The sequence below is a fragment of the Pongo pygmaeus genome, chromosome 1, assembly GCF_028885625.2.
Source record: "Pongo pygmaeus isolate AG05252 chromosome 1, NHGRI_mPonPyg2-v2.0_pri, whole genome shotgun sequence".
Classification (NCBI taxonomy): domain Eukaryota; kingdom Metazoa; phylum Chordata; class Mammalia; order Primates; family Hominidae; genus Pongo; species Pongo pygmaeus.
In genome coordinates this window covers 177829300-177853705 of record NC_072373.2, presented here as the reverse complement: position 1 = coordinate 177853705, position 24406 = coordinate 177829300, and the positions used below count along the sequence as shown (strand labels likewise).

General features: G+C 46.3%; 1 protein-coding gene across 1 annotated transcript; it reads left to right on the top strand.

Annotated features, from left to right (window-relative positions):
* Positions 1-14417: 14417 nt before the first annotated feature.
* Positions 14418-21392, top strand: GPX7 (glutathione peroxidase 7). Its single transcript, XM_054487716.2, has 3 exons — positions 14418-14909; positions 19020-19281; positions 20603-21392. Exons 1-3 carry the CDS (start codon positions 14772-14774, stop codon positions 20764-20766), a joined length of 564 nt encoding a protein of 187 aa, XP_054343691.1. The 5' UTR covers positions 14418-14771; the 3' UTR covers positions 20767-21392.
* Positions 21393-24406: the final 3014 nt, after the last annotated feature.

The window sequence follows — 24406 nt, the reverse complement described above, 5'->3', positions numbered from 1 at the left end:
ACTGTGATAGGCATTTATAGCATTTTCTTATTCAACCTTCACAACAATCCTGTGAGGTTGGAACTATTGCTCCACTTGACCCTTGGGAAAATGAAGTCAAAGAAGGTTAAGTAACTTACTCAAAGTCACAAGCTAGTATGGGGTTCAACTGAGATTTTCCCTTAGTTTGTTTGTTCCTGAAAGCCTGGGCACTCTCCACTATAGGAAAAGCCACGAGAGTTCTTAGAGACTAATTAGATAGGATTCTTGCCTTTGAGCAACTCATTCTTCAGTGAAGGAGAAAGACACAGAAATAGTTTGTTCATTTATTCAGTTTTCCAACAAAATTTATTTATTTATTTATTTTAGACAGGGTCTTGCTCTGTCACTCAGGCTGGAGTGCAGTGGCGCATTCATAGCTCACAGAAGCCTTGAAATCCTGGGCCCAAGCAATCCCCCTGCCTTAGCCTCCTCAGCAGCTTGGACTACAGCTGGGCACCATCACACCTAGCTAAGTTTTAAAATTTTTTGTAGAGATGGGTCTTGCTATGTTGCCCAGGCTGGTCTCAAACTCCTGGCCTCAAGCAATTCTCCCCCCTTGGCCTCTCAAAGTGCTGGGATTCCAGGTGTGAGCCACTGCATCCAGCCTCAACAATATTTATTAGGTGCCCACTATTCACTAGTTGCTGTTGCAAAGCAGAATCAGACATAGTTCCCTGTCTTCAAGAACTTATAGTCTTTAGAAGGCAGATAAATATAAACAAAATATTACAACTCAGATAAATGATAATATAATGTAATAAATCCTGTCTAAGAAAAGGCATTGTAAGGCTTCAGGGAACAGGAGAGGATAGAAGTTTCCCTGGGACATGGCACCCATGTGGAGCCATGGGGAATGGCTCCACAAAGAAGGCTTATGTTTCAGTGGAGACTTAAAGAATGTGTAAAAATTTGCCACGAGAAGCTTCTTTTGCTTGTCCAAATGTACCACGCTGTCTTGTCTCTGAGCCTTTACTCGTGTTGTTCCTCTCTCTAGACCAGTTCCCTCTTCCCCTTTCCTGACCTGAGTAAAACCACACATCTTTCTAGAATCAGCTGGAGTGACACTTCCTCCTGGAAGCCTTCTTTCACATGCCCTTTCCCCATTCTACATGCAGATTACAGACATAATGTCATGGCTTTCCATAGAACTGTGTATGTATGCAAAAGTTGGAGGGGGATAGAGTTTTTGTTCATTATATGAAAAGAAATAAGAACTTCAGTGTGGTTGAAGCATAGGGTACATGGCTCACAATAAATATTTGTGGAATAAATGAATGAATGGATGAATACCTGAAAGAACTGTAATTTTGAGGCAGGAGAATAGGGCCTGGAGGCAGGGAATCTAAGGCATATTCATGCTGACTTCCTAGAACCAAATCAAAAGGAAAACTCCAACTTTCCACACCTAAGTAACAAAAGGACTGGAGGCTACTCCCTTTGCAAACCGCCGCCCCCCCCCCCCCCCCGCCTTTTTTTCTGTGTGGCAGTTGGAAAATTTAAAGTATTTCTGCAACCAATCAGACGTTTACATAGGAGCATAACTTTGTAGCTTCACTTCAGCCTCTGATTGGTTGCTTACAAAGCAACCAATCAGACTAATTTCGGGCCAAGTATTTGTTTGCATAGAAGTGTTAATTTTGTAACTTCACTTCAGCTTCTGACTGGTTGCTTTTCACAATCAATCAGACTGATTGCCGGCCACTACTTCATTTACATAGAGTGTACACCAAGTAACCCAAGGGAAACCTCTAGAGGGTATTTAAACCCCAGAAAATTGTAAAGGGGATTTTGAGCCCCTGTGCTTGGGCCTGCTCCCACTCCTTGGAGTGTACGTTGATTTTCAATAAATCTCTGCTTTTGTTGTTTCATTCTTTCCTTGCTTTGTTTGTGCGTTTTGTCCAGTTCTTTGTTCAAGACACCAAGAACCTGGATACCTTCAACTGGTAACATTTTCACGCAGGAAAGTAGGCCTCAACCAGATTATTAAATCGCTCCTAAACCCACATCACATGCCATTTGAACTGCCTCCATCATGTTCCCCCTGTCTCTACCTGGCTGCCTCCTAGTCATTGTTCAAAACATCCCCTTGTCCTGGAATCCTTTTCTGACAGCCTTCCTTTCTTCCTATAGCTTGGGTCAAGTGCTTACTGATCTGTTGTGCCTTTTGGGGATCAGTGAGGTCAGGCAGAGAGGCTCTGGGGTTCTGGTATTGCTGCTCTATGGATCAAAGCCCACCAATCCCAAATTTCAGATACCAAGTTGGAGAGAACCTTCAAGGTTATCCTTTCTCCCACGGGAAACTGTCCTCCTGGCCTCCAGGCTCTTGTTTGTGATTGCAGCACCCACTCCATGGAAAGCTTTGCTGGGGAGAGCAGCAAGGTGACCACAATAGAGTCCAGCTTGGATCTCCACCGGTGGGCACCTCAAATTCAACTTTTCCAAAATCAAAATAGTGGAAAGAGCTCAGACAAACCTGGGTTTGATTCTGGACTTTACTTGTTTTCTGGACTTTTGGCAAGTTATTTCAACTCTCTAAACCTTGGTTTCTTCCATGAGAGCCAGGAGGTTTTGGAATAGGGGAGCGCAGGGATCTGATGCCTGTTTTAAAACAATCCTTCTTGCAGCTGTGGGGGGAGGGGACCGGGGGGAGGGGATGGGCTGGAAAGGAGGAACCAGAGGCTGCTGAATAGAAGTGTTTCCAATTACCATCAGGCTGGCCTTAGCAGCACGCTCTCCACTGTGACCCCAGAGCCAACCTCATGCTGTTGCCTAGCAACTCACCTGCATCACCCAGGGATCTGAAGCTGGGGCCCCACCGAGGATGGGGAAATGACCAGTTAATTACAAAGGCTCAGGGGAATCATACATCAGTTCATTCCTCAAATTCTCACTGCGCTCCAACCAAGTACCAGGCCCCATGCTAGATACTGGGGACTTAGAGATGAATAAAACCCTATCTCATTCCTCAAAGAACTCACAGCATAGCAGGATGGACAGATTTCTTCATTCATCCAAGAAATATGTATTGAGTGCCCATCAACAGTACAATGGTTAAACAAGTTGTAGCATATTTGCACAATTTAATAGCATACATATGGCATGAGAATGAACAATCTACAATTACACGCAAAAATATGGAACATTGATGAGTGAAACATATGATAAGTGAAAGAAGCCAAATAGAAAAGAGTACATTCTGTATGATTCTATTTAGATATAATAAAAAACAGGCCAAACTAATCTATGCTTTCAGAAATCAGGACTGGGGGCTTGGGAAGTAGTGACTGGAAGTAGCATAAGGAGGCCTTCTGGAGTCCTGGAAATACTATAAATCTGGGGGCAGGCCAGGCATAGTGGCTCACGCCTGTAATCCCACACTTTGGGAGGCCAAGGCAGGTGGATTTGCTGGAGCCCAGGAGTTCGAGACCAACCTGGGCAACATGGCAAAACCCTGTCTCCACAAAATATACAAAAATTAGCCGGGTGTGGTGGCATACACCTGTAGTCCCAGCGAATGGGGAGTTGGGGGGCTGAGGAGGGAGGATCACTTGAACCCAAGAGGTTGAGGATGCAGTGAGACATGATCACACCACTCACCACAACCTGGATGTCAAAGCGAGATCCTGTCCCCACCCGCCCAAAAAAAAAAAAAATCTGAATGCATGCTATATGGTGTGTTCACTTTGCAAAGTTTATCAAGGCCATATGCTTGCAATATCTTAACTTTGCTGTATGTATGTCAATAAGAAGTTCTTTAAAAAATTTTTTTGAATACCTATCACGTGCCAAATTCTGCATATTAGGTAAACAGAAATTTATAACACTGCATGATAAATACACAGGGGTGTGGGGGCACAAAGAAAGGACTTCTCATCGGGGCCAGGCATGGTGGCTCACGCCCGTAATCCCAGCACTTTGGGAGGCCGAGGTGGGCAGATCACCTGAAGTCAGGAGTTCAAGACCAGCCTGGCCAACAAGGTGAAACCCCATCCCTACTAAAAATACAAAAAAAAAAAAAAATTAGCCAGGTGTGGTGGCATGTGCCTGTCAGTCCCAGCTACTCGGGGAGGCTGAGGCAGGAGAATCGCTTGAACCCGGGAGGTAGAGGTTGCAGTGAGCCGAGATCATGCCACTGCACTCCAGCTAGGGTGACAAAGGGACACTCTGTCTCAAAGAAAAAAAAAAAGGTGTTCCAGGAGACCAGGTAAGAGAAGCCAAGGCCCAAAGGAGGGTAGAGGCCAAAGAGAGGAGGAAGAGATTTTTAGAAATCAATTTCAGAACTTACCTGCTTTCCTTTTATACATAATAATAGAAAAAAATCCATGAGACACATGGCTTATATTATTTTTCAGCTTCAGGTACAGAGAATTGAGGTAAACATATTTCTCAATTCATAGCACACTGTATCCTTTGGCATCAAAGGCCTCTTTCTTTTTTTATTTACCCTCCTCCCACCTTTTTTTTTTTTTTTTTTTTTTTTTTTTTAATGAGATGGAGTTTTGCTCTTGTTGCCCAGGCTGGAGTGCAATGGCACGATCTCTGCTCACCACAACCTCCTCCTCCCAGGTTCAAGTGATTCTCCTGCCTCAGCCTCCCAAATAGCTGGGATTACAGGCATGTGCTGCCATGCCCAGCTAATTTTGTATTTTTAACAGAGACGGGGTTTCTCCATGTTGGTCAAGCTGGTCTCGAACTCCCGACCTCAAGTGATCCTCCTGCCTTGGCCTCCCAAAGCACTGGGATTATAGGCATGAGCCACTGCACTGGGCCCAACTTATTGCCTTTCATTCCCTTTCCTCGCCCTATCCCTACAGACAATTCTTCTAATGTGTTTATTGTGTAGCCATTTATGTTGTTCTTGCAAAATATGCATTTTCATTCTGTGTGCACATATTTTACATTTATATAAGTGGTACCAGGTTATATATATCATTCTGTATTTTACTTTTGCATACCACACTATATTTTTTCAATCTATCCCTGCTGCTATGAGTATCTTTAGTTTGTTGCTTCTAACTGTTCCCAGGACTACAGAATTGGATTGACAGTACAATGCTACTATTATATTTGACAATCCAAAGTGCTCTACCACAGAGTGGGGAGATTTCAGCTGTAACCTCTCTCTCTCTCGGGTTTGAAATTGGGCAAGTCCCTTCCCCTATTTGGGTCTCAGCTTCCCCATTTGTAAAATCAGAGCTGTCTTCTACTTCTAACCTTCCATGCAACCTCCCTTATTTTACATACAGGAAAATCTGGTCCAGAGAGTGGGAGTGACTTGATCAAGGTCACACAACAGTTATCAACAGTTCAATTCAATTTAGCCCACATTTATTGAGTGCCAGGCACGGTGCAAAATGCTTTAGATACTTAAATAACTAAGGCCTGTTGAGTCCCTCCCCACTAGGGCCTCTAAACAGAGCTGTGTTAATTTTCCAAGAGCAGGTGCAGAGATAGCTTGTGGGCACCGGTCAAATGCAGTAAAGATATTAATAGGATGTAGCCTTAGATAGAATCTAAGACAGCACCTCCACCACTCTAATCAGGCCCCAGAATATTCCTGGCCTCAAGAAAAGAAGTTGGGTACACTGCTTCCTATTTGTAAAAGCTTATTTATTGCCATAGTACTTACCAATAATAACTGATCTAATATAGTAAGATAAATCACGCTTGTCTAACTGCGTGCATTAATATTACACAGCAGTAACTATGGCATGAATACAATTTTATATTCTACTTGTTACAAATGTTTGTTGTCTCACAACATTAACAGCTACTGTTGATTACTTACTCTGTGCTGGACATCAAGCACTTTATATATGGTAGCTCATCTAATCTTCATTACAATGCCATGGGGTAGAAGGTACTATTATCATCCCCATTTCAAAGATAACAAAACACCAGCATAGTTATATTATTTGTCCTAGGTCAGTGAATTTCAAGCATTTTGAATGAAACCCATGGGAGAAGTATAGTTTACATTGCATCCTGGATTACACATGTGTGTTTCACAATACTACACTAACCCTTACTGTATAGGACATTCTCTGACTTTTTCTATTCAATTTTGTTTCCATGCTAGTCTGAGCTACTAAGTTGATTCTATAACTTACTAATGGGTTGCAACTCTCAGTTTGAAAAACAATGCCTTAGATGATATACATACCACAATCATAAAAAAATTACACAAAAATTAAAATCGTAATACTCTTTAATGTGAACTTTCATGTCCTGAGCATCCGCCCTGTAGAAGTTCCCATGCTGCAGGTTAGTGACAGGTTTGAATCAAACACAGTCCTGCACTCAAAGAGCTACAAATTCCTCAAGGTAACATACAGGTAGATAGGCAATGACATCACGACAGTGATTGTCAATCCTGACTGCACCTTAAAATTAGCTGGGGTATTTTTAAAATACATAGTGCTGGGACCCTATCCCCAGACTTCCTGATTCAGTTGGTCTAGGGTGGAGCCTGGACATTAGTGTTTTTTAAAAGTTCCCCAGGTGATTCTAAGGTGCAGCCAGTATTGTGGATCATTGCAATACAGCATGATAAGTGCTACATTACATGAAAGCACAAATTGGGCTCCACGGCTGATGCCTGTAATCTAATCTCAGTTACTCAGGAGGCCGAGACAGGCCAGGAGTTCAAGACCAGCCTGGACAACATAGTGAGACCCCCACCCCCAACCTCTGAAAATATAGAAAAAAAATTAGCTGGGTGTGGTGGCCCATTCTTGTAGTTCCAGCTATTCGGGAAGCTGTAGCAGGAAGATTGCTTGAGCCCAGGAGTTGATGGCAGCAGTGAGCTATGATCACACTACTGCACTACAGCCTGGGTGACAGAGTGAAACACCGTCTCTAAAAAATAAAAAAACAAGAAAAGGAAAGCATAGAATGGGGGCAACTATCTAAATAAAAGTGTTGAGAAAAGCCTCAGAAAAAAGCTGTTTTCTGAGTTGGGTTTGCATGCTGCACACCTTCTGTCTGACTCTTTGGATCCACTGTCCACCCCCACTGTCTGCTCAGTACACTGAACCTGTACAGCTGACATCGATGGGCTCCTTTGCTCTCTGGCTTCTACTCAGGTACCGGCCAACATCCCCGAAGGAGACTAGTGAGAAAGAGGAGATGAACTAACTCCCTGGCTCCTTCCCTGTAAGTTTACCTTGGGCTGGCTGTGATTCTCCTTTGAAAGTAACAGCCTCTGGGAGGCTGAGGCACAAAAATCACTTGAACCCAGGAGGCGGAGTTGCAGTGAGCTGAGATCACGCCACTGCACTCCAGCCTGGGTGACGAAGACTCTGTCTCAAAAAAAAAAAAGAAAGGGAACTGCCCCTTTCAAGATGGCTTGGTGTATAGGTGTATAGGACTCTTTTTCCAGCTTCCATAATCTCTCCTCCCTCTTCCCATCCATTCAGGTCAAGGGATGTTAACAGTTCAGATAGGTTCCTGAACGATCCCTGTCTTCTCCTATACCCCACCCACACAATGGAAATTAGTCCCTGTGTAAATGAGCCTTCCTCAAATTCCCTTAATCTGAGTGTGTCATCTGTTTCCTATTGAGGCCCTGATTAATAAAACCTGGAAGCCCTATAGGAACTTGCTGTAAGCACAAGGACGGGAAAACAATATAGGCAGGGGGAGCAGATGAGGAATGGCGAAGAGGCACGGAAATGTGATTTTGTCTGTTTAATTCCCTTTATTGGTTGAAGGATAAATTGCTAAATCCCATGTTAAGGTCTCAGTCCCAATCTTCCTAGATTTATCAACAGCATTTTACCAGTTAATCGCGCTCTTCATTCTGGAACAAATCCCTCACTTGGCTTCCATGACATCGCACGCTTTTGGGTTTTTGGTCTTTCCTGTGGCTACTCTTTTTCAGTGTCTTTTTCTGGCTCCCTCATGTCTTCATCTCCAGCTGAATGCTGGAGTCCCAAGGGCTGTCCTTGGTTCTCTTTTCTCTCTATTCCAACTCACCATCATCATCCAGTACCATGGTTTTAAATATTCTGTGTGCTGTCCACTCCCAAATTTATTTATTTATTTATTTATTTATTTATTTATTTTTGAGACAGAATCTCACTCTGTCACCCAGGCTGGAGTGCAATAGCATGATCTCCGCTCACTGCAACCTCGGCCCCTCAGGCTCAAGTGATTCTCCTGCCTCAGCCTCTCGAGTAGCTGGGATTACAGGTGCCTGCCACCATGCCCTGCTAATTTTTGTATTTTTAGTAGAGATGGTGTTTCGCCATGTTGGCCAGGCTGGTCTCGAACTCCTGACCTCAGATGATCCACCTGCCTCAGCCTCCCAAAGTGCTGGGATTACAGGTGTGAGCCACCATGCCCGGCCCACTCCCAAATTTATATCTTGCCTTAGCTCTCTTCCAATTCCTGACTCATATATCCAACCGTATCAGAAATAGGAATGGTGTCTGGAACCAGCTCCTAGAGTCAATTGTTATGTTTCCAGGACTTTTGCCAGCCTCTTGCTAACCACAGCCATTCCTAAAAATTAAATTACACTTTTAAAATTAAAGAAATTATGTTAAAAAGAAAGGTAATATTCAAAACTTATCACTTTCTAATTGTTTTACTCTATTTTATGATTTTCTGTGCTCTCAAGTTTATTGATGTCTATTCTATCTGTATTGTGGAAATACTACATAATGGTATGCTATTCTCACATCTCTTCCTAACTCCACATTCAGTAAAATCATGTTGGAAGCTCAAAATCAACCAGGTTGGGAGTGTTACACCACACATTAGCAAATGTGATTTGCTCAGGGGTTGATTTATTGTTTTGTTTATTGCCTAGACTTAAGAAAGTGATGGGAAAAATGCTAATAATACAGATTAAATTGAGAGTATATTGTGTCTATAGCCATTACTTTGTGAATAACACAAAAATTTGTGTAAATATTCTTCTGGTATTGGAAACTACTCTCAGATGCTACAAAGAAACCCTTCGTGTTATTGACTTTATCCTTGTTCTGGCATATATCTCTACTGTTTCACTTTCATCTTACTATTAATGGAAATAAAAATATCAACCAACATTAATCTTGGAATTATACATGTTCAGCAATTGCAACCATTAGTTGGCTATAGATATGAGAGTCTGGCAAACATCAATTAAAACATTCTGTGGGAATAAAGTGGCCATATGGAATTTACAATAAGAAGTACTATATATTTTATTATTTGTGAATTGTGTGCTATGCATCATTTATATCAGTAAACCTTATAATAAACTTATTATACACACACACACACACACACACACACGCATCTTTTTCTCCTGGAAAGCCAATTTGTAAATGTTTACTACTGCTAATAGGCAACTCAAACTTAACATGTCCAAAACTGAGCTCTTGATTTTCCATCCTGGACCAGTTCTCCCGACAAGCATCCTCATCCCAATTAATGGCAACTCCATCTTTCCAATTGTTCTGGCCAAAAACCTTAAAGTCATCTGTGACTCTTGTCTTTCTCTCATTCCCTATATTCCACCTGTCAGGAAATACTTTTGCCTCTACTTTCTTTATTTATTTTTATTTATTTATTTATTTATTTTTGAGACAGGGTCTCACTCTGTTGCCCAGGCTGCAGTGCAGTGGCATGATCTCGGCTCACTGCAACCTCCACCTCCCAGGTTCAAGCGATTCTCCTGCCTCAGCCTCTCGAGTAGCTGGGATTACAGGCATGTGCCACCATGACCAGATTCTTTTTGTATTTTTAGTAGAGATAGGGTTTTGCCATGTTGGCCAGGGTGGTCTCAAACTCCGGACCTCAGGTGATCCGCCCACCTCGGTCTCCCAAAGTGCTGGGATTACAGGTGTGAGCCACTGCACCCTACCTTTATTTTTATTTTTAGTGACAGAGTCTCACTCCGTCTCCCAGGATGGAGTGCAGTGAAGTAATCATGCTCACTGCAGCCTCAAAATTCCTAGGCTCAAGTGACTCTCCTGCCTCAGCCTCCCAAGTAGCTAGGACTGCAGGTGCACACTACCGTGCCTGGCTACTTTTTTTTTTTTTTTTGTAGAAACAGGGTCTCACTATATTGCCTAGGCTGGTCTTGAACTCCTAGCATCAAGAGATTCTTGTTGGGATTACAGGCATGAGCCACCACACCCAGCCTCTGCTTTCAAAATATATTCAGAATCTACTTCTCACCACCTCCACTGCCCACATGTCCCCTTATGAGGATTACTGCAATAGCCTCCTGACTACTCGCCTCATTTCAGTACTTCAGTCAGAATGATTCTGTGAAAACATAAATTAGAAATGTCCATTCCCTGATTAAAACCCTTAAGTGGCCTCCCATCCCATTCAGAGTCAAAGCCACAGTCTTCACAATGGCTTGTAAGATGGTGCAGTAGCTGTGTACCCATCCCTTACCTCTCTGATGTCATCTTCTGTTACTCTTCCCCTTGCTCACTCTGCTCCAGCCACACTAGACTCTTTGCTATTCAGCAAACACATCGTGCCTGCTCCTGCTTCCAGGCCCTTGTACTTGCTGCTTCCTCTACCGAGACTGCTCTTCTACTTTGCTCTCTGACATTCTTTAGGTCTTTGCCCAAATACCACTTTCTCAGTGAGGCTTCCTGATCATTCAAATTAAAGTTACAATCCCTCCTTACTCTACTACCGTACTACTCTACCCTCTCCCCCGCTTAATGCCATGTAAAGTACTACATGTCGGCCGGTTGCGGTGGCTCACGTCTGTAATCCCAGCAGTTTGGGAGGCCGAGGCGGAAGGATCACTTGACGCCAGGAGTTTGAGACCAGCCTAGCGAATATGGTGAAACCCCGTCTCTACTAAAAATACCAAAAGAATTTAGCTGTGCGTGGTGGTGGCCGCCTGTAATCCCAGGTACTCAGGAGGCGGAGGCACAGAATCACTTGAACCCGGGAGGCAGAGGTTGCAGTGAGCCTGAGCCGAGATTGTGCCACTGCACTCCAGCCTGAGCGACAGAGTGAGACGCCGTCTCAAAAAAAAAAAAAAAAAAAAAGTAAAGTACTATAGGTTTTGTATGATTAGTTTTAGTTTTTATTCTTTCTCTCTCCCAACAGGCAAGGAAGAAGGAAGAAGCTCCCCTTCCTTCAGAGACAGAGGGAGGGGGTGATCCAAAGCCGAGAGAGGAAACCGCGAGTACAGCAGAAACCAACCAGTTACATGAGGAGGCTGGAAGAGGCGGTGTCTGATCTGCATAGGGCTCAGGGGATTGGTTTGACTAATTCATTCCTTTTTATGGCTGAGTAGTATTCCATCGTATGGAGTATGCCACAGTTTCTTTATCCACTCGTTGATTGACGGGTATTTCAGTTGGTTCCACATTTTTGCAATTACAAATTGTGTTGCTATAAACATGCATGACCAAGTATCTTTTTCACATATGAGCTGGGTTTTGAAGCATAAATAGGAAAGGAGAAAAGTGCCCAGGACAGAAAGTTACAGCTGAGAAATATTTAAGTATTAACTTTTTTTCCCCCTGTTTAGTAGAAATGCCCATCTATCTGGATTTTTTTTTTTTTTTTTTTTTTTTTTTTTTTTGAGACGGAGTTTCGCTCTTGTTGCCCAGGCTGCAGTGCAATGGCATGACCTTGGCTCACCGCAACCGCCGCCTCCTGGGTTCAAGCGATTCTCCTGCCTCAGCCTCCCAAGTAGCTGGAATTACAGGCATGCGCCACCACGCCCGGCTACTTTTGTATACACGTGTGAGCCACCGCGCCTGGCCCATCTATCTGGATTTTAACAGGAAATAGCTTGGCCAAACTTGCAACACTCCAAGTTATATGAAGTAGAATTTGAGAACTCCTCGTTACTGGGACACTCGAGAAGGGGCTGAGTGAAAGGGACAGGTGGCAGGAAGAGAGCCCAGTGGTTCCAGAGGGCAGAGAGAGAAGAGACCATTTAATAGCTGTGGGACCCATCACAGGCTTAAATCTCCCAAAAGAGATGGGGAAGAAGGAGCAGGATGGGCAGGGGCACCTTATATATGCCTTGGCCCTTGCCTGGAGCGCCCTTTCCCCTGCTCTCCACCTCTCCTGATAATGTTGCCTTCTCCTGAAGAGTGAGGCCACCTTGGTGGTGCAGAAAAATCCCATGGTCTACATCTGAAGGCCTGGGTTCGAGTCCTAGTAACTATATGATCTTGTGGCCAGCTTCAAAACCTTTGCTTGCCACACTCTAGAGAGTGACTTGGCACTCAAGGCCCTTCTCTATCCTGATGACCCTTCCAGTCTCATCTGCCCCACACCCCTCCTCACCTCAAACAGCCAAGCACCTCTCTCAGACTCTGTGCCGTCACAGATACTGCTCTTTCAAGTCTGATATTGTTGCCCCGACCCTCCTAGAGAATTCCCATTCCTCTTTCAAGATATAACTCCAGTATCACCTCACACCTCCAGAAGGCCTTGCCTGGCTGCTCAGGCTAGGTAGCAACTGCCTCTGGGCCTCTAAGAGGTAGCCCTGGAGCTACGTCAACTCCAACATCTAGACCACATCTGCTCTTGCCCTTTCCTATCAACTCCACAGAACAGCCAGAAGGATTTTTTTTTTTTTTTTGAGATAGTGTCTGTGTCACCCAGGTTGGAGTGCAGTGGTATGATCATAGCTCACTGCAACCTTGAACTCCTGGGCTCAAGCAATCCTCCTGCCTCAGCCTCCTGAATAGCTAGAACCACAGGTACATGCTACCACACGAGGCAAATTTTTAATTTTTTTTTTTTTTTTAGACAGAGTCTCGCTCTGTCACCCAGGCTGGAGTACAGTGGCACAATCTCTGCTCACTGCAACCTCTGCCTCCTGGGTTCAAGCGATTCTCCTGTCTCAGCCTCCCGAGTAGCTGGGACTACAGGCGTGTGCCACCACGCCTGGCTAATTTTTTGTATTTTTAGTAGAGATGGGGTTTCACTGCGTTAGCCAGGATGGTCTCGTTCTCCTGACCTTGCGATCTGCCTGCCTAGTCCTCCCAAAGTTCTGGGGTTACAGGCATAAGCCACCGCACCCAGCCTAATTTTTAAATTTTTTTAAGAGACAGTTCTTGCTATGTTGCCCAGGCTGGTCTTCAACGCCTGGCCTCAAGCAATCCTCCAGCCTTGGCTTCCCAAAGCATTGGGATTACAGGTGTGAGCCACCAGGCCCTGTCGAAAGAGATCTTTCTACAACATAAGACTCATTGTGATACCTCCCTGCTAAAAAGAACCTTCATTTCTTGGTCCCGACTATGGCCTACTAGGCTCTGTGTGATCTCACTCCTGCCTGCCTCTCCACCTTTCCCTCTCATCCTTTGTCCTCTCTGTTCCAACCAAACAATTCTTCTTTGTTACTCAATGCACCATGTTCTTTTCCCCCCAGGAACTTCGCACTTGTACGTTGCTTCATCGTGGCCAATTTCTACTCATTCTTCAGAGCTCAGCTCAAATCTCCCTTTTTCTGGAAAGCCCTCCTTGGCCCTCCAGGCTAGTTTAGGTGGTATTCACCACAATAGTAATTTTAGAGCTATTTATAAATTATTTAATTCCTGTGTCTCCCTGGATAGAGATCATGCCCTCCTGTTCATCCCTGCCTAAGAATCACCTAAAGCAAAACTTGGCATAGAAAAGGTGCTCAGGAAGTTTTTGTTGAATGACCACAGGAGTGCTTAGCCCTTACCACATTACATGAAATCTGCAGTTTACCTGGTTTCTCTCACACCAGCCTGTGAGTTTCCAGAAAAAACTCACAGCCTGTGAGTACAGGATCCAGCCCCATGCTTGACATTTCATGGGCTCAGCAGGGGTTTTCTGAGCAGGGGAGACATTGTGATGTGCTGCCCAGATCCCCCATCACTGAGGACTTAGGACAGACACCAGCTGCTAGGAGTGCTGTTAGCACAAAGCCTTTAATGTCAGCTTCTCCACAGACAGGGCCATCTTGGCCCTTGTTGCCCCACTTGCCAGGTGGCCCCACATCCAAGGACTGATAAAGACAGGGTGACCTGGCCATCTTAGCTCATTTGATGGGCTACTCTAGCTCCAGAGTCCCTGTCGAGTCAGCTAAAAATGTCTTGGGGCCTGCATGGAGCTCACTACTTTCCCCCTGTGCCACTCCTGTTCCCTCCCATCCTTCCCACGCGTGTTGATCCTAAGGGTGCTCCCTCATAAACATCCTGCACTCCAATCTCCATCTCAGAATCGGCTTCCAGGAACCTAACCTGCAACAGGCCCTCGGTCCTCTCTTCTTCTCCCAGCTATCACTTTCAGGGAACATGCATTCATTCACCTGAAGTTTGCAGGCACCATTCAACTGTTAAAGTGTTTCGCATCCGTTTTTCTATTACTTCCATCCTATACTGACTAGCTCCACTTAACATGTGGAGAAACTGAGGTCGGAGTGGGGGCGTGACCAGGCCAGCCTAAGGCCGCTGCACTAATGAGAAGCTGAGCTCTCAGATTTTTGCCTCCCTGTCCCTGCCAAGTCGCTGTTTCCTGGGACAAGAGGCAGCCTCACTGAAACGAATTCCGGTCTCAGGGGACAGAATCCTGAAACCCTGGCTCTGGAGTCCGGGGCAGGGGTGCGCTGCCTCAGGACAGACGGGGAAACTGAGGTCCAGAGCCAGGCATCCACCGCCTGCGGAGGAGAACAAGAACGCGGCGCGTCCTGCCTTGCGGGCCAAGCGGCGCCAGAGCCGCCTCCTCCCGCCCCCCGCGCTGGATCCCCCCGCCCCGTCTTTGCCCTCGCGAAGCCGCCACCTCCGGAACAAGCCATGGTGGCGGCGACGGTGGCAGCGGCGTGGCTGCTCCTGTGGGCTGCGGCCTGCGCGCAGCAGGAGCAGGACTTCTACGACTTCAAGGCGGTCAACATCCGGGGCAAACTGGTGTCGCTGGAGAAGTACCGTGGATCGGTGAGTGCGCGGGGTCTGGCGGCGCCGCGGGGCCTGCTGGGGGCGCCCCACAGGCCGGTCCCCCGCGCGGTGTGGCTCCGAGGACGCTCCAGCCGCGCGGCCGCCAGACCCCGGCCCCCGCCCCACTCGGCCGTGACCTCTGGCACGGCGCCCCCATCCCGCGCCCGGCTCGGCCCGCGGCTACGTGGCACGGCCCTGGCGCGGAGGAAGCCGAAGCACTCGCAGTCGGCGCCCACTTCGCTACCGGCACCTTTGGGCAGCGTGGTCCAGACCTTCGCCGGGAGGCCGGGCACCACTGCCCAGCCTTTGCCATTCACGGGTGAAAAAAGTAACCGTAGCATCGTGCGGCCTTTCCCTCTCCCGTCCCCATTTTCTGCATCTGGAACGGGGAGTGGCTGATTCGGAGTCCAGTGAACAACACTGTGGAGATCAATGTGCAGGGCAGAGGGAGTTATTTCAGATGCAGGAAGACCTTACATGGATCATCCTTGGGAGAGGGCACAAAGGCCCAGAGAGGGCAGGCTTTCGCACAAGGTCACACTACACTAGAAAGACGGGGCCGGGAAGAGAACCCCACTGCCACATCCAGGGTCCTCTCTAGGCCAAGTCCTTAGATGGCAGCTCAGGGGCACAGATAAGAGTCATCCAGGCTAATTGCCCCCTCCTTACCAAGAGGGAATCTAAGCTCCGAGAAGACTTCGGAGAGGAAGGGTATCTGGGTTGGGTCTTTGAATACGAGTGGATTTTACCAAGACTAAGAAGCAAACAGCAAGAAGGGGGGGGGGGGGGGGGGCGGGGCGGGGCCAGGAGTTCCAGCTGTTGTGCTTCAAAGAGTCTAAAGCTGGAGGCTAAGAGTGGTGGAAGATGAGGCTGAAACGACTGGCAAGGGAGCAGGCGGGACCTTGAACACTACATTGAGAGGCCTGCATGTCACATTATGTGCAATGAACAACTCCCAGAGTGGACCTCTTCAGGATGGACCTGGGGACTGGTGTGAAATGGCTGGGGAGTTGAAATCTAATGAACAGGTTGGCCAGCGTCCAGTTTTGGATGAACCACACAAAAATAGATGTCAAGGTTTTTCTCCTGGGAGCAACACCATCTTTAGTGAAGACCAGTACTCTATAAGCCTTGAAATTTTCGATTATGCTGGGAGTCTTGGGGGCAGTAATCCCTGTCTTGATTGTCCCCCAGAGTGTCGTGAGTTTCAAATCAGATGAAGGCATGGATGCTCTGCACCTGTGTTGGGTGGATCCCAGCAAGAACTTCATTTAGAACTCTGGGCAAAGAACCAAGAACAGGGCCCGTTCCAATTCAGGCCTCCTGTTCTCTCTAGGGCAGCTCACCAGAGAGCCCCAGGTTTAGCGTCTGACCAGCTCTGCTACTTATTAATTCGTTGTTCATTATTGAACACCTGCTGTATACTAACTAGATACTAGGTCAGGCCCTGGGGATACAGTGGTGAACAAAACAGATTTCCACTAAATGGAGCTTACATGGGGTGAGGAGAAGAAACAGACAATAAACAAGGAACTGAGAAATGCACAAGGTAATTCCTAGTAGTAGTAAGTGCTAAGACAAAAATAGAACAAGGTCACACAGCTAGTAAGAGAGTTAGAATTTGAACCCAGGCAGTCCAGCTCCAGAGTCTATGCTCTTAGTTGCCAAGTTCAGCAGTAAACCAGGGAACAGGGAGTCCAGAAAAGCTGTAATTGGTGCTGAGTTAACCCAGGCTAGGCCTGCTGCTTGGGCAATATGCTCATTCCTTCACCTGCAAACATTTACTGGCTCCTACTACATGTCTGACACTGGGTCCAGCTCTGATGACATAGTCATGAGCAAGATTGACATGGTTGATGCCCTCAGGCTAATTGGGACCATAGTCATTTAGACCAGTATGGATGAATGGGTGACCACTTGGGAATGTGTGGGGTTATGTGTAGTGTGTGTGTTTGTGAATGGTTTACTTCTTCTGTGTACAAATCTGAGTCTGTGTCTGTGCTTGTATATGTACATATGTAAATTAACTGTGTGTACTTGGGTGTCTCTGTCTGTGTTTTGGTTTCTAAGGACCAAGCTTTTTGGTTTCAGGCATGGTACTAGAAGCCAGATTTTCCCCTTTCCAAAAGAGTGGGCAGACATGCAAGGTGTGAGTTAAAAATAAGCAAGCTTTGGCCAGACGCAGTGGCTCATGCCTGTAATCCCAGCACTTTAGGAGGCTGAGCCGGGTGGATCACAAGGTCAGGAGTTCGAGGCTAGCCTGGCCAACATGGTGAAACCCCGTCTGTACTAAAAAAAAAAAAACAAAAATTAGCTGGGCATAGTGTCATGTGCCTGTAATCCCAGCTACTCAGGAGGCTGAGGCAGGAGAATTGCTTGTACCCAGGAGGTGGAGGTTGCAGTGAGCCAAGATCGCGCCACTGCACTCCAGCCTGGGTGACAGAGCAAGACTCTGTCTTCAAAAAAAAAAAAAAAAAAAAAAAAGCTTTAATCTTTAATGTTCTCATTGCCCAGGGATCCAGCAGGGGGAAAAAAAGGAAGAACCCTAACTGAGGAAGGGAGTTAGGAGTCCCAGTTTCTCACCATTCCAGACAGAGTATGGTGTATGCTGACCTCAAATTGAACAGGTTGTTCTAATAGCCAGTGGCCCCAGGCATGGGTCCTTTCTCACCTGGTGGAGGTAGGGTACAGGAGGTACAGCTCAGTGGTTCCATCATCTAGCCCAGTAGTTCTCAACTAGGAGTGATTATTCCCTTTAGGGCCCAATTGGCAATATGTGGAGACATTGTTGATTGTCAAGACTGGGCATCTAGTGGGTAGAGTCCAGGGATGCTGCCAAACATCTGACAATAAATAAACAGGACATCCCCCCAACAACAAAGACTTATCTGACCCAAATGTCAATTATGGAGGATAGGGTTAGGCTGCCTAGGCACAGGGTAGGGTTTAAAATCTATTAATAATATATACCTAGAAGCTAAAAACATAGCATTTGAGCCAAAATTCTAATCACAGTCTTATAATCAAGTTCCATTAGCCAGCTTTGTATTTATTGCCTAAAGGCTTTAATAAATTTAGGGATTAGTCTAATGATAAAAGAAAGTGGTAGGCCGGGCATGGTGGTTCATGACTGTAATCCTAGCACTTTGAGAGGCTTAGCTGGTAGGATTGCCTGAGGCTAAGAGTTTTTGAGTCCAGCCTGGACAACATGGTGAGACCTGTCTCTACCAAAAGTAAAAATTAAAAAATTAGCCAGGTGTGATGGCACATGCCTGTAGTCCTAGCTATTTGAGAGGCTGAGGTGGGAGGATCACTTCAGCTCAGAAGTTTGAGACTGCAAACGGTTGGGGGTATGTCCTATTATGATTATGCCATTGCTCCAGCCAGTGACCTTGTCTGAAAAACAACAACAACAACAAAAGTGGTGTTGGTTCTCTGGAGAGGAGGGGGACAAAAAGGTGATTGCCCTGGGGTTATGAGGGTTCTTTTCTCAAGAAAACCTGTGTCTATGTTCCCATGCAGGCGTTTGTGTTTGTGTGCACACTTACTCATTCAGCTAAAATTTACCAAGACTTTTTCAGATGCCAGGCCCAGAGATGAAGTGGACATAGCTCCTGCCCTCAGTAGGTTCACATTCTAGAAGGGAGACTGACACATTGCAGAGTGGCAAGTGCTAGCTGACTGAGCCAAAAATTGAGCCCAGGTCTCCCTTTGTACCCCCTCTTATCAGTTCTCAGTATGTGCTCACCAGTATGTGTGCTTCTGTCCATGGATGTGCTGTGTGGTGTTTGCTAACATATGTTTGTATCATGGCGCATGTGCATACCTATTTATGTATGTTGTATACTTATGTTCACAGATGTTCATGTATGTGTGCACACATCTGTAAGCTCCTGAATGTTTGATTTCATATGTGCCTGTCTGTGTGCGTGTGTTTGTGTATGTGTGAGAGCACTGGACACACATTTACATATGTGTACACAGTTTTCTTGTATGTGTGAGGCAGTATTAACTGTTGAGGGAGTCACATATGTGGATGTGTCAGGGCATGTACAGGTTCATGCCTCTTCACTGGCTTGTCTGGGCTTTGTTTTGTTTTCTGTCATACAGGTGTCCCTGGTGGTGAATGTGGCCAGCGAGTGTGGCTTCACAGACCAGCACTACCGAGCCCTGCAGCAGCTGCAGCGGGACCTGGGTCCCCACCACTTCAATGTGCTCGCCTTCCCCTGCAACCAGTTTGGCCAACAGGAGCCTGACAGCAACAAGGAGATTGAGAGCTTTGCCCGCCGCACCTACAGTGTCTCATTCCCCATGTTTAGCAAGATTGCAGTCACCGGTACTGGTGCCCATCCTGCCTTCAAGTACCTGGCCCGTAAGTCCTGGTCTCTTCATCCCATCACACCTCCCTCAGCTGGCTGAGGCCATGGCTCCCTGGGCAGCAGAAGCCACTGGCTGGTTGGGTGACCTGGGGCCCCTTCCCCTTCCTGATCATCTCAGGTGGACTGATGCTTTGTTCCAGCACTAATCTTTGAGGAGAGTGGAGGCAGGTACAAGCTGAGGGGTATTCTTGCCTAAGAATATCTCCATACCTGCTGCCTCTCACTTGTCCCTCAGAAGTCACTCTTTTGGACTTTTCTGGGATCCTGTTTTCACATTCAGGGGCTCCTAGAAGGAGACATTTAAGTCAGTGTGAACTAGATGAGTTTATGGACATATGATGGAGAAACCAAGGCATAGACAGGGGATGCCACCTGCTTGGAGAAAGCTGACCAAGAGGGCGGACAGGCATCTTCACCCTGCGGCAGTGGCGGAGTCTGTAACAGGCCATGGAGGGAGACCTTCTGAGCTAAAATACCAGATCTTAATATTTGAGAACAAGATCCCTTCTCCAGCTGCAGAAGCCTCAGAGCCACAGAATGGGGTCACGGGCTAAGCTTGCCGTTCTGACCCTGTTTCTTCCCTCAGGCCTTCTCCTTTGGAGGCCCCATTTTTGCCTTTTCTGATTCCGTGCTTCTGGTGGCCTTTGTATCCCTCGCCACCACCCCACCCTGCAACCCATTCACCTGGAGGAGTAAATGAGAAGCAACAGTGCAGCAAACAAAAGGTCCCTTACTGCGGCAGGTTTGCGTCTTGCTCTGTGGCTCAGTCCTAATGTTTATTTTTTTCTCTGTGTTCTTTTATTAGTTCCTTCCCAGTTCTCACAGTTATAGATCAAACCCGGCCTTGCTTTTAGAAGCACCTGGGGAGCTCTTAAAAATGCACAAGGCTGAGACCTACTGAAGCAGGGCCCAAGAATCTTTATTTTAAGCACTCCCCTGACCCCCAGTGATTCTGATGAAACCAGTCCATGGACTAACATTTGGAAACCATTAAAACTGAATTAGAGAATAGGGTGTAGACTATTCAGTAGTTCGAAGTCATTAATAAAGGAGGATTTGATACCACTTTATCAAGCACGTCACAGAATCCTACAGCAGTTGTTCTCAACCTTGGCCCCACTTTGGAATCTCCCAGGGGGCTTTTGAAAAATGCTGATGCCTGAGCCTCATCCGCAGAGATTCTGGTTGGAGTGGTCTGGGGTGTGAACTGGGCATCAGTATTAGCTGCCACCAGGGAAAGATGGACACTGAGAGTGAAGTCCCAGGAGAGGGTACGCAGGGTAGCACACTTTGCTCTCCTTCCTTTTTCTCTAGAGACTTCTGGGAAGGAGCCCACCTGGAACTTCTGGAAGTACCTTGTAGCCCCAGATGGAAAGGTGGTAGGGGCTTGGGACCCAACTGTGTCAGTGGAGGAGGTCAGACCCCAGATCACAGCACTCGTGAGGAAGCTCATCCTACTGAAGCGAGAAGACTTATAACCACTGCGTCTCCTCCTCCACCACCTCATCCCGCCCACCTGTGTGGGGCTGACCAATGCAAACTCAAATGGTGCTTCAAAGGGAGAGACCCACTGACTCTCCTTCCTTCACTCTTATGCCATTGGTCCCATCATTCTTGTGGGGGAAAAATTCTAGTATTTTGATTATTTGAACCTTACAGCAACAAATAGGAACTCCTGGCCAATGAGAGCTATTGACCAGTGAATCACCAGCCGATACGAACGTCTTGCCAACAAAAATGTGTGGCAAATAGAAGTATATCAAGCAATAATCTCCCACCCAAGGCCTCTGTAAACTGGGACCAATGATTACCTCATAGGGCTGTTGTGAGGATTAGGATGAAATACCTGTGAAAGTGCCTAGGCAGTGCCAGCCAAATAGGAGGCATTCAATAAACATTTTTTGCATATAAACCAAAAAATAACTTGTTATCAATAAAAACTTGCATCCAACATGAATTTCCAGCTGATGATAATCCAGGCCAAAGGTTTAGTTGTTGTTATTTCCTCTGTATTATTTTCTTCATTACAAAAGAAATGCAGGTTCATTGTAAAAATCCAAACAATACCTCATGATATTAAATAAAAATGAAAGTATCCTCCTCATTTTCCATAGTCTCCCTCCCTAGAGGTAAACAGTATTACCAGTTTGGTACAAAGGCTGCCAGGCCTTTGGTTAAGCCAATCATTATTGCCCAATAAGAACTCACTGAGTGACCAGGCGCGGTCGCTCACGCCTGTCATCCCAGCACTTTGGGAGGCTGAGGTGGGTGGATCACCTGAGGTCAAGAGTTTGAGACCAGCCTGGCCAACATGGTGAAAACCCATCTCTACTAAAAATACAAAAATTAGGCTGGGCGCGGTGGCTCACGCCTGTAATCCCAGCACTTTGGAAGGCCAAGGCGGGCGGATCATGAGGTCAGGAAATCGAGACCAACCTGGCTAATATGGTGAAACCCCGTCTCTACTAAAAATACAAAAAATTAGCCAGGCGTGGTGGCGGGCGCTTGTAATCCCAGCTACTCTGAAGGCTGAGGCAGGAGAATGGCATGAACCCGGGAGGTGGAGCTTGCAGTGAGCCGAGATCGCGCCACTGCACTCCAGCCTGTGCACTCTAGCCTGGCCGACAGAGTGAGACTCCGTCTCAATAATAATAATAATAATAAAATAAAAATACAAAAATTAGCCTGGCATGACCGGGCACGGTGGCTCATGCCTGTAATCCCAGCACTTTGGGAGCCCAAGGCGAGTGGATCACCTGAGGTCAGGAGTTTGAGACCAGCCTGGCCAACATGGTGAAACCCCGTCTCTACAAAAATATAAAAATTACAGGCATGATGGCAGGTGCCTGTAATCCCAGCTACTCTGAAGGCTGAGTCAGGAGAATCGTTTAAATCTGGGAGGCAGAGGTTGCTGTGAGCCGAGATCATGCCACTGCACTCTAGCCTGGGCAGCAGAGAGAGACTCTGTCTTAAAAAAAATAAAAAAATTCACTGAGTAATCCACTAGCCAAAAGTACACCTCAATAACAAATAGGCAAAGGAGATGAACAGATAGTTCACGGAAGACTATAGATGCATAATAAGGATACAAAAAGATGTCCAGCCTCATTGAAGTTGGAAAGATTTTTTTTTTTTTTTTTTTTTTTTTTGTGATGGAGTCTAGCTCTGTCACCCAGGCTGGAGTGCAGTGGCGCAATCTCGGCTCATTGCAAGCTCTGCCTCCCAAGTTCACGCCATTCTCCTGCCTCAGCCTCCCGAGTAGCTGGGACTACAGGCACCCACCACCACGTCCGGCTAATTTTTTTTTTTTTTTTTTTTTGTATTTTTAGTAGAGACGGGGTTTCATCGTGTTAGCCAGGATGGTCTTGATCTCCTGACCCAGTGATCCGCCCACCTCGGCCTCCCAAAGTGTTGGGATTACAGGCGTGAGCCACCATGCCTGGCCAAAAGATTTTTTTTAATGATAATACCCCTGGTTGGCAGTGATGTGAGGAAATGGGCATTCACATAAACTGTGGTACGATAAACTGGCACAAGTGTTTGGAGGGTGATTTGGCAATATCTTTTAAAACAAAGTGTTCATACCTTTTGTTTTTGCTTTTTGTTTTGAGACAGGGTCACATCCTGTTGCCCAGGCTGAAGAAGAGTGGCTCGATCGTAGCTTACTGCAACCTTAGCCTCCTGAGTAGCTAGGACTGCAGGTACATGCCACCATGCAACATAGTGGGACCCCACCTCTACAAAAAAAAATTAGCTGGCCATGGCAGTGCATGCCTGTAGTCCCAGCTATCAGGAGGCTGAGGTGAGAGAATTGCTAGAGCCTGGGAGGTCAAGGCTACAGCGAACCGTAACCATGCCACTGCACTCAGCCTGGGTGACAGAGGAGACCTTGCCTCAAATTATAAACTAATATGGTTATTAAAATGAATGAATTAAGTCTCTATATACTACCATAGAAAGTTGTCCAAAAGTGAAAAAACGATAAGTTGTAAAACAGAATGAACACATGCACGTACCCAGAAAAACCAGTATGAACAAGTGTAATGTTTTTATTAAAAATTTACAATGTTGCTGGATGCATTAGGTAGCTGACGCCTGTAATCCCAGCACTTTGGGAGGCAGAGGTGGGAGGACTGCTTGAGCCCAGGAGTTCAAGACCAGTCTGGGCAACATGGCAAGACCGTGTCTCTACAAAAAAATTTAAAAATTAGCCAGGCGTGGTCACTCACACCTGTAGTTCCAGCTACTCAGGAGGCTGAAGCAGGAGGATTGTTTGAGCCCAGGAGGTTGAGGCTGCAGTGAGCCGTGTTTGCGCCACTGTACTCCAGCCTGGGCAATGGGAGTGGACCCTGTCCCAAATTTTAAAAAAATTTACTATGTTAAGTGTGAGGGAAAGAGAGAGGGAAAAATACAGACCAAACTCTTAATGGTGGTTGTCTGTGAGGGGCTGAGGTAGGATAACAGGAGTCATTTTCATTAAGTTTCTGTAATGTTTGAATTTTGTATGTCAAATCCATATTTCACCTTTATATAAATGTGGAAAGGTGGCTAAAAATTGGGGTGCAGCCTGGGCAACATAGTGAGACTTCATCTCTACAAAAAATCAAAAAATTAGCCAGGTGTGATGATGCATACCTATAGTCCCAGCTACTCAGGAGGCTGAGTGAGGAGGGTTACTGGAGCCTGGGAGTTTGAGGCTGCAGTGAGCTATGATCACGCCACTGCACTGCAAACTGAGCAACAGACCAACATACTATGAAAAAAAATGGGGTGATGGGCAGTCACTGGTAGATAATTCATTGGCCAATAAGAATTGCAGGTGTACTTTATCTAAGGTCACTCTTCTAGAAGTCTGGAAACTCAGATTCAAGTTCTTGTTGTGCCCCTGACTTACAGCAAATTCTTCCCTCTCTGCTGTCCTCCGTTTTCTCACTGGACAATGAAAGGGTTAAACTGTACTTAGGATTTGCACAGTCTCCCTTCATGGTGCTTCTCTAAAGCTAACAAAACTAAAGTGAAGGCTGTCCATGGGGTGACCACAGCCCCTCCTACGGTGGCCTCTCAGCTGCCCTTACACACCCTCCTCTTAGCTGCAGCTCTGCATGTACTTGGGTGCAT

Coding starts and splice junctions, on each gene's coding strand:
- GPX7 (XM_054487716.2), top strand. CDS start 14,772: ATGGTGGCGGCGACGGTGGCAGCGGCGTGGCTGCTCCTGTGGGCTGCG. Junction 14,910..19,019: donor TGGAGAAGTACCGTGGATCG/GTGAGTGCGCGG, acceptor TCTGTCATACAG/GTGTCCCTGGTGGTGAATGT. Junction 19,282..20,602: donor TGCCTTCAAGTACCTGGCCC/GTAAGTCCTGGT, acceptor CTTTTTCTCTAG/AGACTTCTGGGAAGGAGCCC.